This window comes from Mastigoproctus giganteus, chromosome 1 (assembly GCF_048544385.1).
Source record: "Mastigoproctus giganteus isolate SK-2022 chromosome 1, ASM4854438v1, whole genome shotgun sequence".
In the NCBI taxonomy this organism is placed as follows: domain Eukaryota; kingdom Metazoa; phylum Arthropoda; class Arachnida; order Uropygi; family Thelyphonidae; genus Mastigoproctus; species Mastigoproctus giganteus.
In genome coordinates, this window is record NC_143575.1 from 10,265,279 (window position 1) to 10,285,380 (window position 20,102).

General features: G+C 32.9%; 1 protein-coding gene across 2 annotated transcripts in view; it reads right to left on the bottom strand.

Moving 5' to 3' along the window:
- The window catches only part of kibra (WW and C2 domain containing protein kibra), a 117,504-nt gene that overhangs the window by 55,246 nt on the left and 42,156 nt on the right, over positions 1 to 20,102 (bottom strand). Inside the window, exons 4-8 of one of the 2 annotated variants that reach the window (XM_090371378.1) lie at positions 18,648 to 18,940; positions 17,271 to 17,400; positions 9,871 to 9,987; positions 7,537 to 7,685; positions 792 to 956 (exon numbers count right to left, since the gene is read on the bottom strand). In XM_090371378.1, the coding sequence (XP_090227504.1) occupies positions 792 to 956; positions 7,537 to 7,685; positions 9,871 to 9,987; positions 17,271 to 17,400; positions 18,648 to 18,940 (854 nt within the window). The remainder of the gene's footprint in view (positions 1 to 791; positions 957 to 7,536; positions 7,686 to 9,870; positions 9,988 to 17,270; positions 17,401 to 18,647; positions 18,941 to 20,102) is intronic. The other variant, XM_090371386.1, reaches the window with a different exon arrangement.

The window sequence follows — 20,102 nt, forward strand, 5'->3', positions numbered from 1 at the left end:
CTACAATTGGTAGGATTTTCTTAGTTATTTTAAGAATTTTAGTATGTGTGCTTAATCAAAACCTGTATATTTAATAATTAATCTTTAAAACAAATCATTATATCATATTATTTTAATCCTAAGCAATTATTTTAATCTAAGATGCAGTAAATATCCAAATGTATTAAAAATCTATAGATATAATCTATGTAATCAAGTTAAGATGTTACATAATCTTTTATTTATGTCTTCCTTATCTATTTAATTCTTTTCCTTCCTTTAGTTTGGTCTTGATAGCTGCTAACCAAAGTTTCAAAACATCAACATCAGTAGTACAACATTATATTTAGTATACTGACTATGCCTTGGTAGGAAACAGTTTTTAGTATTTCCACTTTTGGGACTCAATAAACCATTTAAAATTTCAAAACACAAGTAGAGCCAAGTATTATTTTTTTTTTAATTTTGAGAAATCTAAAGTTGGTGATTTAAATAAAATATGCTTTTCAAATCCAGGCAATATCAAATATTCACAAACATTTATTTGCAATTTATCACTCTGTTTTCATGACTGCCTTCAATACTGATATATTCTATAAATAATATTTAAACAATATGGCTTAAAATGAAAATTTTCAAATATATATATTAAACCAAAGGTATAGAATAAAGAGCAAGAAATTAAAAATACTAAGTACAGCAAACAAGATGCAAAGGCATAAGCACTTAATTTAAAAGAATATAAAGCAATGGCAAGAAAACATGTTGTTCCAAATTTTTTTAAACTTTATGTATGTGAAATTCATGCTTACCTATCAGCTATTGCACGATTAGACATCTCCATTGCATTGCCCAGGTCTTGTTCTAGCTTGGCAATTTCACTATGAATGGAAGCAATCTCTGTTTCACTTCTACCTTTGGTGTTGATGCTGCGCAGTTCTCGGAGTAGCTGCTCCTTCTCTTGAATCAGGAGCAGTCTATGCCATGCAAGCAAATAAACATGCAAAGATTGCAATACAGCCTCGAAAGATAATACAGGAAAGGACAGCAATTTAAAAAAAAATAGAAAGACAGAAAATTAAGCAGCATCATGCAATGCTCTGAATGAATAGGAAATTTATATAATAACAAAAACAGACTTTGGATGGTCAGATGAAAAGATAAAATACTTATACTTCTTTTCATGCCAAGAAAAGATTAACAATTTCTCAGAAGCAATTCATAAAAAAAAAATAAATTAATTAATTAAAAATAAACTTAACCAGTTTTAAATAATGTCAACTTAATAATGATGTTGGAAAACAATCATCAAACTTTAAATAATTGATAGAACAAAAATAATTCAGGTCTAACTGGTGTAATGAGTTTGTCATGTCACTCACTTGAAAAGGTTTGTGTTTGGCTCTCAATCACTCATGAGATGAATATTTACTAAGCCTTTTCAAGTGAGGCTGAATTAGTTGGTCTCCAGTGAAAGCGTGTAGTCTCATACATAGACATTTACATGTCTTCTATGAAAAGGAACAGTTAATCATTTAGTTAGGTAATCAATACTGCTATTCAAAGCTATATTTCTCTCAGTTCTATTTTATGCAATCAGTCTGGAATCCTTATATAAAGTTGGATCAACAAATCTGAGTCACAAAGAAACTTCAGTAGATATCTTGTGTCAAGAAACCCTACTACATGTCACTTTGCAAGTATAAGTATTTTTTGAATAAAATTAACTGAAGCATGATATGTTATTCACAGACATCTATAAAATACTGTCTAGGCAACTTGATACTTTTGAAATTCTTCAATCATTAAATTTGCACATACTGGCTAGATAAGACAGAAACCAATGATAAAATTTTCCACATCAGTAAGTCACAAAATGATACAGGAGAGTTCAGGCCCATTAAAATGCTTGCAACTCTTGCAAATAAGTGATAAAGCCTTCTCTAGTCAACATAAGGGCAAAATAATATATTAAAAGAATAGAAGAATTAATCAACTCTTCATGCTCCAACTTAATTTAAATATAAATTTTAGAATTTTAAAAAAAAATAATAATTTAGTAACTATGTCAGTCACTTTGTAGATTATAAGAGTAATATTACATTTTGTCTGCTGTCACTACTGTTTTCAGAAACCTTGAATTACAATCACAAATTTAAACTAATTCTTTGAAAGTTCGACTTTTCTTCTGATCTGTTAAAAATTTTGGAACAAAGAAGTTGCATTATCTTTCCATGTTTAAAATCTTGGATATGATGTTTCGTCAACTACCACACAATATTCTAACTTGAGAGACTATCTTCGATTCTTATTTGACAATCAGCATAAACAATGATTTTTATGCAGAATCATTGTTCATCATTTGTCGACATGCAAGATGTTCCACACCTTCAACATCCTTAATGATACTGTGTCTACCTGTGAAGCACTTGTACAATTCAAATATTCTACCTCTTCATAAAGTTCTTTCAATGTATATTTCAACAATCATTTCTAGTCTCTGAGGCTGATTTCTTCACTAAAAAAGCAAAATTTTATAGATCCTTCTTCAAAACATGACATTCTAAAAAACAATACAAAATTATCTACCTAACCTCAACAAAAGATAAAAAAATAAAATTTTCTGTATGTACAAATTAATAAATCTATATGTAAAATTAAAATAAAATCCTATCTGTTTAATTCAGACATTCTATATTGCAATATAAAAGAGAAAAAAGTTTTTCTTCTTTAATGTTCAGATATTTTTAGCAAATGCAGTCATTGAACTTTTTGATCCTACGCAAAATGATAATAAAGATGGCACTCCTCTGTGTTTTGAAGAATAATGTAATCACTTGTTATTTGTTGTTATTGTTGTTGTTATTTGGTTTTTAGGAGCATTAGCAACTAAGGCCATATTGCTCAGGGATATGCGGTGGTCATTCTCTGACCTTTCCGCATCCTCCATATTTGGTGGTGACGGGCTCGAACCCCGGTCTAATCAAGAAGCATGTGCTACGCACTGCTGCTCCTTCCCACCTGGCTACGGAGGCGCGTAATCACTTGTATGAGAAAATCACTGTTACAAAGAAATATTATTCATATTTTTCAGTTTACATGCTTAGACACTCCCTGCCTCATCAAAACTGAAATAATCACATAAAACATGACTAAAGCAGCAATAAAACCAGGGTGTGACAAGGCAGAAAACAAACTGCATAATGTGCAGATTCATGTGACACAACAAGGAGACATGCTAGTGTAGAAAATGATCCTTCTCAATGAAGCTAAAACCATGTAAGGTGTCACTTTGGTGAGAAACTTTGCATTCTACCTTGACATATGGTTGTGTCACAAGAATCTTCTAGAACCAGCTCAGGTTCACTTCAGTTTTCACTAAAGCCTTGATTACATTGCTTTAGTTGAAAGGCAAGCCATGGAGTGGGATACTAGCTTTTAGTCACTGAGTTCACATAAACCTATGTTTATGTACAATATGGTAGCGAGTGGAATACTGGATCCCACAACAAGCTATCAAGTAAATATAAAGGCATTCTGTGCAGATTCATGTGACACAACAAGGAGACATGCTAGTGTAGAAAATGATCCTTCTCAGTGAAGCTAAAACCATTAAGGTGTCACTTTAGTGAGAAACTTTGCATTCTACCTTGACATATGGTTGTGTCACAAGAATCTTCTAGAATCAGCTCAGGTTCACTTCGGTTTTCACTAAAGGCAAGCCATGGAGTGGGATACTAGCTTTTAGTCACTGAGTTCACATAAACCTTTGTTTTTGTACAATATGGTAGCAAGTGGAATACTGGATCCCACAACAAGCTGTCAAGTAAATATAAAGGCATTCTGTTCACGTGTATACATGTTTCTCTCTACTACAATTCTTCTCACTTGACTACCTGCTAAACGTGAACATTCTGGTAGCATTTCCCATCCAGTGCTTGTATAATTTAAGTGACATTCTGATACTTAAAAAAAATGTTACAGTGAGGTGAAGGCACCATTGTGAACAGTGGCATATCATCCTAATACAGATGCTGTAATTGCACCAGAGCTCTAAGCTCAAGGAGCCAAAAGAAAAAGAGAAAGTTACATTAAAAATTAATAAATTACGGCGTACCAGGGCCCGGAGATGGGGAAAACCCCTGGTGCTGTCAGACACCTAACACACTGTACCAGGATGTAATGATATGCCATTGACAGTGAAGTTCATGAAACTGAATTAGAGAACATGAACGTTTATTTTAATTTAGAAACAGCCGCTTTCGAAACAAGAAAAAACTCCACTGAATTCTGTACCTGTTTCTTGTAGCAAAGTATGACAATGTCATTTCCAATTTTGCTCTTGATGAAGATTCCCCAATTAGTGTGAGAGCATTGAATTAAAGAAGCAACTAGGGTCAACAAAGTCTCAAAATATATTAAAATAAGAAATAAAGCACTTCGATCCATGTCTGAACTAAATACCTGTTTATTTCCAATTGGAAATTATATACAGATAATATTTAAACATTTTGTGATACGTTCCCACTACCTCTATACTAATCTCTGTCTAGGAAACCCATTTCCTAGCTTAGGGTGTTTTGTGCTTATTCTTCTCTTCAAGTATATACAAAGGTTAATCATATATCATAGAAATGTTTCTTCCATTTTCTGACATCTACTTACCAACTAATATGAAATATACTATAGTCAACATAAATTCTGTAGGCAGGTCAAGGTCACATACACCAGTGTCCCTCCTCTCTCTCACTCTGTATACCCTTCATCTATATAATTTTTGGTACTGACTGTTTACATAAGCAGTATGCTTCTTAGACCAGCAGTGTGTTGATGAGAAGGGGTGAAATTGTAGAATGACTGCATTGTGGAATAGGTGAATGGTCTTGATCCATCTATAGAAATTCTTTCAACTACAGATGCATCTGGATGCTCACTAGAATGAATACTGCCTTCTGAACAAATGATGCTAGTAGCTCACTCCACTGACTTGCCTGTCAATTAAACCTGTATGAATGAAGCTTAAAGGCTAGATATGTTTTAACCATTTAATGCTATAAGAGTGTTTTCTGCTTTGCTACTTCATAATGTCTGTGCCATCCTAGTTATATTTTAATGAATAATAAAAATAAATTTTTTGCTTATATTCCATGACAACCTCATAGGGCTAGAGAAATTTATAAGATAGAGAATACAAGAACATTACCATATTTAGCAGTCACATGAGACAAACCTCAAGTGCATGTACTACTGTACATCTGTGTTTGGCCACTCAACTACTCAGTCAAGGCACTTGACATTACCCAAAATATTTAATATAACACATGATGGTCTAGATGTAATTACTTTATAAATCACTGTGAATAACTTCTAAATGATTTAGAATGAAAATTTTTTGATAGTTTAAAACATTTTAATGAAGCAAGTGTAGTCTAATCACAAAAAATTTAGCAAAGTTCATGTAGCCTTCTGACACCTAGACTTGCTGTATGAAAAACTGGAGAGATGTCATTAACATTTTCGTGTTTCAATTAACACAACATTTACCTGGCTGATCAAACTTTAGATCTAAACAGAGTCACTGACCCTTATCTAGAAAAGGGTGATGCCATGCAAAATTCAGCTGCACTGGCTCCAGTTCGGGCTCTAAGGAGTTCACAAACAGGCAGACTTTCTAACTTATATATATTAGATTTCAGCTCTGACAAGTACTCCCAAGTACCTGTCAGAGCTAAAATTTCAGTTTCCTGTAGTTTTTCTTACACATGGGATTAAACTTGTTTATTTCATAACATATCACAAGTTGGCCAGCAAAATGTGTGATATAATAAAAAAAAAAAAAAAAAAAAAAAAAAAAAAACAACTAAACAGACAAAGAAAACACAACTAAATAGTAGTGATATTTGCAAAATCTGGGTAGCATGCATATTTCTTCAGAACCCAGGACGTGTCATCTATATTATCATATATTATTACCCTTTATGAATTGTTTAAAGCTAAAACCAAGTGTTGTAAAATCATTTTATAAAATATCACTTTCTAAAGGTAAGACGAACTGAGATAATATCATGACTGATACAAAAATAAGAATAGTAAATTATGGGCACAACATACCAAAATGTAACATAAGGAAAAAGAGAGAATTTTCCATAACATCATTCAACTAAAATTTAATAATACATGATTTACTTTGATCAAATTATGTGATTACAGATAGTATACACGTCAGGCATCTCCATAGCCAGGAGCAGCAGTGCATAGCACATGCTTCTTGATCAGACCAGGGTTCAAGCCCGTGACCACCAAATACAGAGGATGCGGAAAGGTCAGGAAATGACCACCGCATATGGCCTTAGTTGCTAATGCTCCTAAAAACCAAATAACAACAACAACATAGCATACACGGTTTCAATAAAGTCCCTATCCATTTTTGCATAATTGGTAATTTTAATTTTTTCAGGGTATTATTAATGATAAAAATTTTTTTTCCCTCATGCAGTGAAGTTTACTTTTATTCAAGATTTAAACCTGAGTGTTTAATGCCTTCTACAGTTTAAGCCCTTCCTAAGGCAATCCCATAAAAGTTATCACTATGTACAACTGTCACAGCTATTCAGAAACACAATCAGGCAGAATTTCCTTGATGAATATAACTCCCTGCTCCCCATTGAGTGAGAATAGATACATCTGCCCAAGACATATCATCTCTTGAACTTACAGAAAGAGAGAGAGCTCCTGCTGACCTTTAATGAAAGGTCCAGCCAGTTCAATTTCTAACCCTGAAGTTGGCTGTACTGCTTAGGGTAAGCATCAAATTGTTTTAGATGGGCAACTAAGGGTATAAGGCATCCAGAATTTCCTTAAAATCTCTAAGGGCCAGGTAATGGATCTCACTAGTTGTTTTTCTTTGTACAGTGCACACTGCATTCTGTCTGTTGTTGTTGTTATTTGGTTTTTATGAGCATTAGCAACTAAGGCCATATTGCTCCGGGATATGCGGTGGTCATTCCCTGACCTTTCTGCATCCTCCATATTTGGTGGTGACGGGCTCGAACCCTGGTCTAATCAAGAAGCGTGTGCTACGCACTGCTGCTCCTTCCCACCTGGCTACGGAGGCACCATTCTGTCTGTTGTGGGAGTTTTTGCTGCTACTGAGAATCATTTCATCTCACATGCTGATAAACTGAAAATAGTAAAGATTCCTCCTCTAATAAAGTGGATGGTTATTTATTTACTTACCAAAAGGCAAATTTATATTTTAAAATATTTTTATGTGCACTCATACAATAGTTTAGGTGATTATCATATCAGTAATAATTTAAGTTGTGCAATGCCATAAGTTAGTGTAAATTAACTGAAATAAGTAATACTTATTTATGAAGATCTTTATGAATTAGGTGATTCTACTTTTAGTTTAAATTTGACGGCAAACAAGAAAATGGTAAGGTATATTAAATTAAATATCTTATGTCAATAATATAAAATGTACTGTCATACAGTGATATGATCCTTTCCTTATCAGAGAATTATATTTCCAGCATATTACTAAAAAAAGCTTACCTATCTTTATCAGATTCCACCTGTCCTGGAGCCATTTTATCTTCTAGATCGGCCAAGTCCCTCTGTATCCTGTGGACTTGCTTCCTTGCTTCATCATACTGAAGCCTCATCCTTGCCATTTCTGCCAACCGTGCTCCAATAGGAGCAAACTGCACAGACAAAAACAAACAATTGATTTATGCAATATTCTAACTGTAAATCTAAATGTATTAAACATTATTCATTGGAAATCCCAATAACCTAACAAATTGATACAACTGCTGATAACTTTTCCACACCTGAATAATCTATATTCCTGCAACAACCAGTCGAGAGGAGAATATGAAAAGATTACATTATGAAATTCAAACAGAGAGAGAGAGTTCTCAAAAGAAATTTTGCATCAGAGACCAAAAGGTTATGAGAGCTTGGATACCGATTTGCTCTTAAATTCTGAAATTTCACAAGTTTACAATAACTAAAAAATTTTCTAAACAATGTTATGAAATGCTTTTAATTAAGTACATATATATATATATATATACAATTTGTAGATAAATGTATATTATGGGAATTATGTGAATTTAGATGGATTGTTCAGTTGCATTACAGATGGATTAAGCCTATACAGTGCTGACTGCCTGTAGTGCAACTGAACAATTCATCTAAATCTCACATAATTCCCATAATATGAATTATTTTAAAAATCGTGCTTAATATCCAATTTTATGTGCTTATAATGATTAACTGTATAGAACAGCAGTAGTATTAACGCTACATATAAACAGACTAAGTTAAATAATCTTTTAAAGTACTGTATTATTATTAAAATTAATTTAAATGTTTTATATATATATATATATATATATATTATGTGAGGTAAAAGTTAGGTAAAAGTAATAAAAATAAATAAATATGGCTATGTAGCTATCATTAGAGGCAGCAAATGCACATCCTCCACATGATGCCTAATTATATCTGATAATTAAAATAAATATGATATTTAAATAAAATCATCAGCCAGTAGTACGGCAATTGCCGTACTACTGGCTGATGATTTTATTTAAATATCATATTTATTTTAATTATCAGATATATATATATATATATATATATTATTCTGGTTGTTGCTGTCTACACAATTTCTTTTTTTTTTTTTTTTTTTTTTCTTTCTTTCTTTTTTTTTGTCTAGAAGTACGAAAAGTTATCAGAAATTAGTATTGATAAATGATTAATATACACATATCTTTTAAAAAGTAGTATAGTACAAAAAATGCAATCTGAAAGATTCAAAATCAATGGAAATTTTAAAAAATAATAGTGAGTAATAGTAAAATAAACTGTAAATGGATATTCTTGATAATTTCTGATTTAGGGTAGAATAGCTATCATATATTCAACCTTCATTCGAGATGTTCATCTCTTATGAACATCTCGTTCATACAAGATGAACGGTTTTAAGAAAGATAATTATGCCCAAACTGTTTTATATACCATGCTTGTTTGTTATTTAGGAGCATTAGCAACTAAGGCCATATTGCTCTGGGATATGCGGTGGTCATTCCCTGACCTTTCCACATCCTCCGTATTTGGTGGTGACGGGCTCGAACCCCGGTCTAATCAAGAAGCGTGTGCTATGCACTGCTGCTCCTTCCCACCTAGCTATGGAGGCACCTTATATACCATGCGTATTAAGGTTAGGTTTTGATTTTTATAGTTAAAAGATTTATACAAAAAATTCATAACTAAAGACAAAAGTAATTTATTTTAGCAGAAGTAAACATTTTATCACAGTTTTTTTACAAGTTTTGTATATATACATATAGAAATGCAGTTCCTGATACATGGTCAGGTGTAGTCCCCTGATGAAATACCTGATCATGTATCAATATTTATTTCTGCTGACATCAGATCAAGCATTTTTTGCATTACCTATATTAGACCTTTTACTTAAATCGTTTCCCCCCATATCTGATAACAGCTATACCATTTTCATTGTATTTTATTTTAATTTTTATTACCATTTTCATTTCATTTTCATTTTATTAATATTTTGTACTAAGTTTACTGTACAGTGTCCCCACTTTATATTGGCTTGGCAATTTAGCCCATAATTTACTTAATTCATCATAACCTCTAAGATATTAACATTCTTTCATCTTTCACTAATCTGCTACTCTTCTCTTTCTACTTTCCTCAACCTTATAGTGGCACCTTGTGTAACTTTCACATCCATTTATACTTACTCAGTTTAATTTAATATTAATACAAATTACACACACACACACATATATATATTAGGTTTCAAATTATGCAAGGAAAAAAACATGCAACAGCATACAAAAATTGCAATACCTCTCCTGATAAGTCAGTCTGAGAAGCAGTGCTAAGCTTCTCATGGGGGATACTCAAAGTAGAAACATCTGGAGAAGGTTGCAGACGGGATAAGTCATCCTTTAACCTGGCCAAGCTCTACAATAAAATACAGTTACAGATTTTTATCACACACTCATTAAATCACAAATATTAACTTGTTAATTCAAAACTTAACATGCAAGTTGTATGAGAAAATAAATGAGTTTGTCAATAAAAAAGGATTATAAAATTTGAAAATGTATGAAAGTTATTTGAAAACAAAATATGAAAAACTAACTTTTCTTTTTTTTTTTTTGTTAAACTTACTTAAATGTCTGTCACCACATTCTCAAACTAAGAATGTGTGCGCTCACCATAAATGGAACTAGGGCTATCTACTCTATTTAGCTGTTACTTTATATATAAATGAATGTTGTAAAGCAATAAACATGGAATCATGCATTTCTTTTTAAAATCATATCATATTGCTTCTAAAAGTGATATGTTAAAATAAGTTGTCAAAAAATAAACTAATATAAAAATCACACTAAAAGTTATTTCATTTTAACATCTAAATTAAAATTAATGGCAAGAGATGTACACTGGTGTGCAAAACTTAAGAACCAACACTATTTCTAAAGGTTACAACCACAAAATCTTTACTTAAGGTACTCTTTACTGATGAGAGTAGATTCAGTCTCAGCAGCGATTCTGGACGTACTGTAACCAGTGCACACTACTGTACTGAGGTAATCCTTCCCCATGTGTGTCTGTTCCGAGGTGCCATTGGCCCCAAGTTCGTGTTTATGGATGATAACACCACACCCCATCACACTGCAGTTGTGATATGCTTTTGGAAAGTGAGGACATTGTTCATATGGATTGGCCTGCCCGTTCCACCAATCTAAATCACATCGAATACATATGGAACGCTCTGGGGAGACACCTAGAGGCACACCCACCAGCTGAAGATGGTGCTGACAGAGGAATGGACGATGTTACCACAAGAACTTATCTAAAACATTGTTCTAAGTATGGACAGGCACTGCAAAGCCTGCATCAATATTAGGGGTGGCCATATCTCCTACTGAGGACCACCTCTTCCCTTTATTCCATCTTTGGCAGTGATGCATCTGTATCATGGCAGCCAGTGCTATGTTGCCATTTTGAATAAAGTCCCTCTGTACCATTTTGTTTCCGTTGTTGTGTCGGTGTTGTTTCCTTCATCATTTCTGTACCTCACGAGGTTCCTTTGGTATGCTTTAACCATATCCAGGACACTACTATGAGAAGCTACAGGTGAAAACCTGACTGGTCCTTAAATTTTGCACACCAGTGCATAACTCACACACAAATAGTTATAAAAAACTTGAGAGTTGAATACCTTAGTAAAATCTGGGTCCTTCTAACATTTCAAAATTTACAGTTAAGTTTAAGGGAATTCCAACATTATATGGCTGAAAATTTTGGCCACTAAGGTGGCCACCTTTGGCCACCATTATCTACTTTGCATGTTACCTGTTAACTGAATATAAGTAAGCAGTATATTCACTACTATGAGAATCACAATGTGAAAATTAAATTAAATTGTGAAATTATTACAAAAAGCAATGCTATTACTGAAAGTATCAGATGTTATTTGGTTTTTTTTAGGAGCATTAGCAACTAAGGCCATATTGCTCCTTGATATGCGGTGGTCATTCCCTGACCTTTCCGCATCCTCCGTATTTGGTGGTCACGGAAAGTATCAGAACTAACACAGATGCATGGTCTATCAGAGGCCAAACCCTGCGTGATTTGGGGGGGGGGGGGGAACAGCACAACAGAGATCAATTCAATGTGTTGTTGATGTACTGTGCTATGCTCTTTATAGATATCTTCCTGAAAATATTCCCATCTTGGGTACAGTGTATCAAAGCTATGGAGCCTGCTGAGCAAGTGTCTACTTTGCTCTAAAGTTCTCAGGGTGATTCAAGATTGACAACTAGCAGCCTCGTAATATCCTCTGGAGAGAAAAAGTGTACACTACTTTTACCAGTGGCATCAGTTCTCATAAACACATCACTTTGGTTGAGAAAAGACTATAGGAGACATTAAGAAATTTCTAACTACATGGCTGATTCATGGACAGATTAGAAAAGCATCAGGATTTGGATGTGTGCGGTGATAACCAATCGATGCTATCAAAGTTTCTTCATAATCACACTGCATTTTATATATAAATGAAAATTGTATCAAAAGTCTTGGAAACAATTATTTTTTCTGACATCATAAAAATTTTCTTATTAATCAAATATTTGAATAAATGTTGCTAATACATGAAACCTGTCAGAATATGTTCCTGCAGGTGACAGTCTAATCACCCTGTTGGTGAGGCACAATCAAATAAGTTTTATTACTTTATATCATTGCAATTTCCATAATATTATGGGAGTAATTCAAAAATTGTTATTATTTTTTTTTTCAATTACATTTTAAAATATATTTTTATTTTTCACTGTAATTCTCATCAACCTCAACACATTTATTTCGTTTATCAGTTCCTCCAAAACTGAAGTCTTAGCAGCTTTCTTCCTATAACCATGCCTCCATAGCCACTAAGTCTAACAGCTTCATAAAGAAAGTAGCCATGTGAATGTTGAAGTTTAACCATTAAAAAAGGCAAGAGGTGACTTATGATGCACTAAATCTGGACTTCAGACTGGGTGGTTAAGTGCTTCACAATTGAATTTTGTAATATAGAGCTGTAATATCCACACTTTATGGAAAACTGATACTTCCAGAGAGGCAAAATTCCTTTTGCATAATCATCTATCAATGTTATAATGGTAAACAAACCCAGTGGAATTACTCTCTTGCATTCTTTGTGGTAATTCACATTAAAAAATTTCTGCCATTAATCTGGATTAAGAAGGAGTTGCATGAGTTGGGTTCAAGTTTATTTCTGGGATGCCAGTAATGAATCCAAATTTCATCACAAGAGAAAATTAAAATCATCACAAATTTCCAAAGGTACTCAAAAGATTCAATTTTGTTAACAGGTTTTGGGGAGTTGCTTAATAAGTTTCATCATCTGAAATTGATTATAAATATATTTCAATGCTACCAACAAATACATTCACTTAAAGTTTTCATCAATTACACTGTTTCCAAGTTGATAGTATCTGAAGGCTTCCTATAACTTTGATAGTAATTAGTGGAAGCCACGTTCAAATTCATTGAAATTGCAGTTGTACAGGTGCTGTCTATTTTTCTATTAACTAGCAACACACAAAGAAACACATTTTTAATAATAAATAATCATTAGTGCATTTTTATGAACATTAGAGACACAATGTAGCTGTGAAAATCATATACAACTAAATAAGTTTCATATAAATTATATACTGGGGTAGAGAATACTCTGAACAGCATAACATATCATTCAAAGAACACTTTAAATTAAGAGTGTAATGTATCCATCTATATTTTAATTTGCAGTTTCCACTTCCTCCACAAAATGATTTAATATAGCATTTTAGAGAACACAAAAGAACTTTAGCCTTATGGGTTATACTAATATTATTACTTTTTTTTTCCCTTCAGTAAACAGCAAAACAGTTAAAATGGCATTTGCAGGCCGACCACTAGATAGTCCACCAGACCAAACCTATTGGTAACTCTCTATGAGGCAGCGAAATTAGTACACTAGCTGATCTCGATGAGGCATCGAGATCAGCTAGCGTACTAATTTCGCTGCCTTAACTCTGCCAGATAGCGACTGGAGGGGATCTGAGTAGTGTATACGTGGGATGCATTCTCAAGGACATTATATCAAGGAACGGATATATTTTTGCTGTGTGTACACCGTATTCAAAAATTTCACTACTTTATATGTGTCCCTCCACACCTTTTCTTCACTACTGAATACAACATGAATAGTCAAACTAATAGAACAAACTTATCTGTGAAAAGACCTAAACTTCCCAAACTCTTCCTCATTCATTTTACAAATACATGTCTCAGTTCCAATTGCAGTGATGCCTGTTTCCACTTACAGTCTGCCAAGGTCTCACTTAGTTTTTCCAATTCCAATTATCAGTTGATTCAGCCACTGCCCATCTCAGTTGTCCAAATATTCACTGTAGGATTCCTTTCACTTCAAAGGTGGTTCTTCTGCATATGTTCACTCTGATATTCCCTGTCAGAGACTTAACAATTTGGAATCTCCTCTTTTCAATCTTCTTTGCCTTAAAATCTCTCTACCACATTCTGCCAAATTTATCTGTTGCCTCTATCGTTTCCTCCAACTCCACTAATCACTTGAAACTCTTTGAAACTTGACTTTCTACAGTCCAACTTTCCTAACAGTGAGGTAATAAAATTTCCTTGGTGATTTTAATGCTTACAACTCCAGCTGGCTTCCATTTTCTATTTACATGAACCCAGCTAGTTGAGATGCTGAGGCTTTTGCAATTACTAATGACCTTGCACAAATTGTTCATCTACCTACCAGAATACCAGACTCATACCAGTGTAGCCAACACTCTTAATTTAATTCTCACAAACAACCCTTCTAAGTACATGGTTGAGGGGAGTGGTCCTCTAGGTGTCTCAAATCACAACTTGGTGATGGTCTCTTTTCCAATGGAACCTTTCTCTCATGGCCATTCTCAGCCTTGTGCTGTTTGGCATACAAGAATGCAAAATGGGATGATCTGTGAGATTTCTATTCTTCTTTTCCTTGGTTAGATTACTGTTTTGAATCTTACGATGTCAGTGTTTGCTCAGCTTGTGCCAGTGAAATTATTCTTGTAGGGATAAAATCCTTATTCCACATTCCACCTTAGAATCTCATCCTTCATCTAAACCTTGGTTTTCCAATAAATGTGCTAAGGCTGTTCAAGATAAAAACATTTCATATCACAATTGAATTGCATCCAAATCTCCAGGTTCATATTCTGCCTATGCCAAAGCTTGCAATAACTATAAAGCAGTTATTAATCAGTCCAAAATAGAATTTGAACAGGCTAAGAGTAAAAAAGTTGCTTCTTGTCCAAATAGTAATCAAGCATTCTGGTCTCCTGCCAAATTGCTCTATTAGCTGCAACTTTTGCACTAGGCCTGACTTAGCTGAGTGGTCAGAGCGAGAGTGCTCTAGCACACGCTCTTTGAGTAGACCATAATTCGAAACCATGACTGCTAAATATGAAAATATGATACGCAACTTTTGCACATTTCTATTCCCGCCTCTGTCAAAAACCAGATGGTTCTATTGCCACTTCAGCCAAAGATAAAGCTGACCTGCCAACATCCTACTTTTCTTCTAACCCTTGCATTGATGACCTCGGTAAATCATCTCCTACCATTCCCAGTACACTGCACTCAATACCTCCTGTGGGTCTTCCATCAAATGGATGTCAGAAGAATTTTGCCAATAAAACTCCAGGTACTGATGGTATTTCTCCACGTGTTCTCAAAGCCTATGCTCCTGAGTTAATTCCTGCTTTGTGTTGCCTTTTTTCACTTTCTTATTCCAAAGGTGTTTTCCATTCTGCTTGGAAATTTGCTCATATCCAGCCAGTTCCTAAAAACAGCAAAAACCTGTGTGGCTTCCTTACACTATATGGTTAATACTAATATACTAATAACATGCCTTTCAGGTTTGGGGTCATCATTAAAAAAAAAAAAAAAACATGCATTATAAACTCCTAATGATGAATGAATCAACTTAAAGATTAATCAAATAAAATAAAAAACACGTGATTAAGTATTAAGAATTTTACTTAAAACACCTCTGCAAGATTCTATATTTTTATCAAACACATCAACTGGTTTATATTCAGTTCTTCTTCTTGCAATTTGGCCCATCTGGTAATGATCTGAAGGATGTTAATTGTTTCACCCATTAGTAATTTTTAGGTTTAGGCCATGTGTTAAATATACCTTTTTTATTATATATGAGCTGAAATTTTGAATTTTTAGATTTCAAATTTTCTGAATTTACATTTTGCCTAATCAACTACTTTTTTCCTCATGCAAAGTTGTTTCCCATCTTTGGTTTAGTCTGAAATCATTGTTGGTGAACTTCTGAAGCCAACATAGATGGAATTTATTTAAAGAAAAAAAAAAAAAAAAAAACACACACACAAAAGAACATTTGCAATCATGAGGAGATTTGTGTATCTTTCCTCATACAGCTAAATGCATGTACCAAAAAGTGAACATCACATACAACCATTGTGTTTGTCCCACCACAAATAAAATCAGTTTGCATTTGTTCCAAAAGTATACTGTGGACATTTTTACACTAAATCAGGGATGGCACCAACTTCTCATTAAGAAAAATGTAGTTGCTTAGGCAAAATTTAAAATTTAGATATTCTAAAATTGAAAAAAAAAAAAAAAAAAAAATCTCAGTCAGTCCAATTTTAACATCAAATTCAAAAATTTCAGTCCAAACATGACCAAAAAGGGCCAAAATAACCTATGCCTAAAAATAAGCAAGGTAGAACACAGTGCTTTTTAAGTGAAAAACTCTATATATATATATATACATCATAATGTCCCCTCTTCATTTTAAATTCCTCTGTCTGATTTCAATTAGTATTTAATGCTTCATCTGAATTGAGAGAATATGGGGATAAAAATTTAAAGAAGGTGCAGCAAAAAAATACTAAGTTTTTTTTTTTTTTTTTTGTGCCTGTGACAAAAGTAAAGCAGGCTGGTTGGATTATCCATGCCATCTCTGTATAACACTAACCACAGTGATATAATCCATAATACTTTTTCTAAAAGGAAAAATAAAACCTACAAATTGACTGTCATAAATTTTTATACACAGTAATATGCATTTAGTCAAAGCTTAATAAAGAGACGGCACTAAATGCATATTTCTTGTCATGAACTTCGGCATCTTAAGCTTTTGCTAACTTTTTTATGGTTATACACAATAATTTATGTAATGATTAATTTGTAGTCTTTTTTTTTACAGTGAGGTTTTTATGCAACACATTAATGTAGTTGGTATTATACAGAAATAACATGAAAGAAATTTAAACTCTTCATTTACAGCTTTATACAGAAATAACATGAAAGAAATTTAAACTCTTCATTTACAGCTTTATATATTTTATTATATTCATCTGTTAGATTTGTTTCTTACAGTTAAATATCAGGTATGTCAATTTTAATATTAAATTCAATTTCAATTTCTTTAAGTGAAATTTTGAAAAATTTTGGGAAAAAATTTCAGATAGCTGGAATTCTACTGAACATAATTGGTATAAGAGTGTTTATTTTATTAATTATGAGAAATTTTGTCCTCCTATTATCATTTGGTATATACATACACCTCACTCCAGACAGAGAATAAAACAAATTAGTAACGTTACTTCCTAATATTAGACAAAAGAGCAAACCTGCATAAGTTCAGCCTTTTCTCTTTCTCCAGAGCTTAAGGACTTCTGAATATTCCGCAATTCTTCCATGATTGCTTGAGCTTCTGCAAGGCTATAACTACTTTGTTGGCCTGAAAACTGTTGATCCACACTACAAAGTAAGAAAATATTTAATAGTATCATTAGTAGCTACCATTAATAATAATAATATGCATGTGTTAATTTATGTAGATATCATTAATAATAATGTGCATGTTACATGTGGGCACCATTAATAACAATGAGAATGTGTTGAGTCTTTAGACACACAGGCTGTGTGCTTAATAGGCTAACACATTAAATCCCTCACTCCACTTTCCCCTCTCTAATTTCAAAAAATCATAGAGATTTATTTCCACTCGAATATAATCTTTACAAGATTGGAATAGTTCAGTCTGCTTAGTCATAAAGTTCGTGATTATTTTGAATTTAATTTTAATTCTGTGACTATATTATTAAGTATTTTTTGAAAATGTTGAAACTATTGTGATGAAAATATTTCTTGAAAGAATGATCAAAAAATAAACTTAATTGTACCTATGTTGTTCAATTGATATAAGCAAAACCGCAGAAAGTAAATTTTATATTTGATGGCTGGTGAAATGCTAGCTCAATCAATGGTAAAGATAGTGATATCTGAAACAAAATTTCTGGAACTTTGTGGCTTAATAACAAATTAAGTTGGTCTAAACAAATATTACCAACTGAAGCCAAATTGCAACTACAGTTGGATGCTTCCTTAGTTCTGCTTTATTTATCTTAATGCATCCTCTCCTTGGAATGCCACCAGCCAAGCTAATAAACAGCTTCCACATTAAAAAAAAAATGGGTATGCTTGAATTACCTGCAAACTTTACTATAAAGCATCAGCCACAACACACATTATACCCTTCCAAGAACACTTTCAAAGATGGAAGTCTAATTTGTCAATAATGCTCTCCCAACTATGGGTTTCCAGAAGAATTCAAAGTAAACTACAAATTCAAGCAGAAATCTGTTCAAAATAAAAAGCTAAAATCCTCTGGCATGGATTTCAGCTGTGGCATGTTGGCTCTTTCTAACCAATAAATATTTATGATGTTTACTGTTAAGGAGTGTTGATTAGAATATAGATACTGGATCAAAACATTGAAATATCATGTATCCATGACAACACACTGCAAACTCTTGATTGGATCGGATATTATATCCTATATTTCAATTTATTTTATATATAAAAAAATTGTAGCAGTTACCACTATTGTTCTAATAAGAGAAATTAACTTTTGTTTGAATATGTTCAGCTCAACAAAATAACAAGAGAATTATTATTGTATTCATAATGGGAAAAACAGCAAAAAAATTTAATAATATACTTACTTAGATAATGCTTCAAGACCTTGTTCCTTATATTGCATTTCAGTTCGTATTTGTTCAAGTTCTCTCTTCAACCTTGCAACTCTATCTTTTGCCAAAGCTACATCAGCTTTGAGAAGGTCAGGATCATACTTTGTAGTACAGCTACTGGCAGAAGAAGCTGCTGAACCTGTAGAACACAAGCTTACATTTGAATGGCAAGTGCTCAGTCCCTGAAGAGCTGCAGTAAGATGACGATATTCATCCTGAGCAAGAGATAACCTTTGTTGCTTGATATCATAGATCTCTCGTTTAGCCTGCAATATATAAATAATAATTGAACTTTCCTTCTAGTGAATAATTAGGAAACATATTTTGTTATTAAATATTAAAAACAAAGTTACTTTACTACATAAATATATGAATATGCTTTTTTTATTACTATTATTAAACTATTTATCTGATCTGTTAAAATGTAAAGACAATGGAACAGCAAAACTTGAAAAAGTTCATAAAGAATTCCAAGTGATTTCTTAAATGAAAACATGAATTTTATCTCTTAACAATCTCTATATATTCAAACTATTCCTGACAGCTGAAATTTAGTAAAGCTGTCTTTAGAAAAATGGATTATGTAAAATAAAACAACAACTTTGTTGATCTAGTAATTGTAACAAATGGATATGCAGTCTTTAAATTCAATTCTGTAAACCAATAAAAATGGCATAAAGCAGATAACAAACTAACTTCACCAAGCATGGCTGCTCACATCGAACATCATTACCAGTTTTTGTCAGGAAATTGACACTAGAACCCACCTGCAATCTGGTGAAAAATTGGTAAATCCCAAACTACCTGTCAATTAATCAGCATGTGTTAACATTATTAACTTTATTTTAATGCTTCCTTTCAGTGTTAATCCTTAATGGTACAATTATTTAACATTCCCACTCCATATTTTTATTCCTTTGTTTTCTTTATATATATAAATCACTCTTAAGAAGACATGCATGAATGTGCCACAAATATCAGAGTATAATACTGACATCATGCTAATTGTTATTTCATGATAACAATTAAGTGATATACAGAGAAGGCAGTGGTCCAACTTTTTGCTGAAAGGTCAATAGACCTTTTTTTTTTATATACACAACCATGAGCTTATAACAACAAATATCAATTTCCTTTTCATACCTGTGATAGTAGATTACAAAGTGTCCACAGTTCAAAGCTGACAAAGATTTCTAAAGAAATTATCAGCAGAAAGGAAAACAGTTAACATACCACAATTTCTACTACAACGTAAAGGGTGTGTACTAAAGAACTGCCACATTGTAGTAAGCATGGAATTATCCAGAATGTAAAAGAAGACAATGGCATTCATGGTTCTCCATACATCCACCAAGGGTCCTAGGGTGTAACATAAGAAACTGTTCTGCACCATAATCCCACCTCCTCCAAGCTTCATTGCTAGCACAA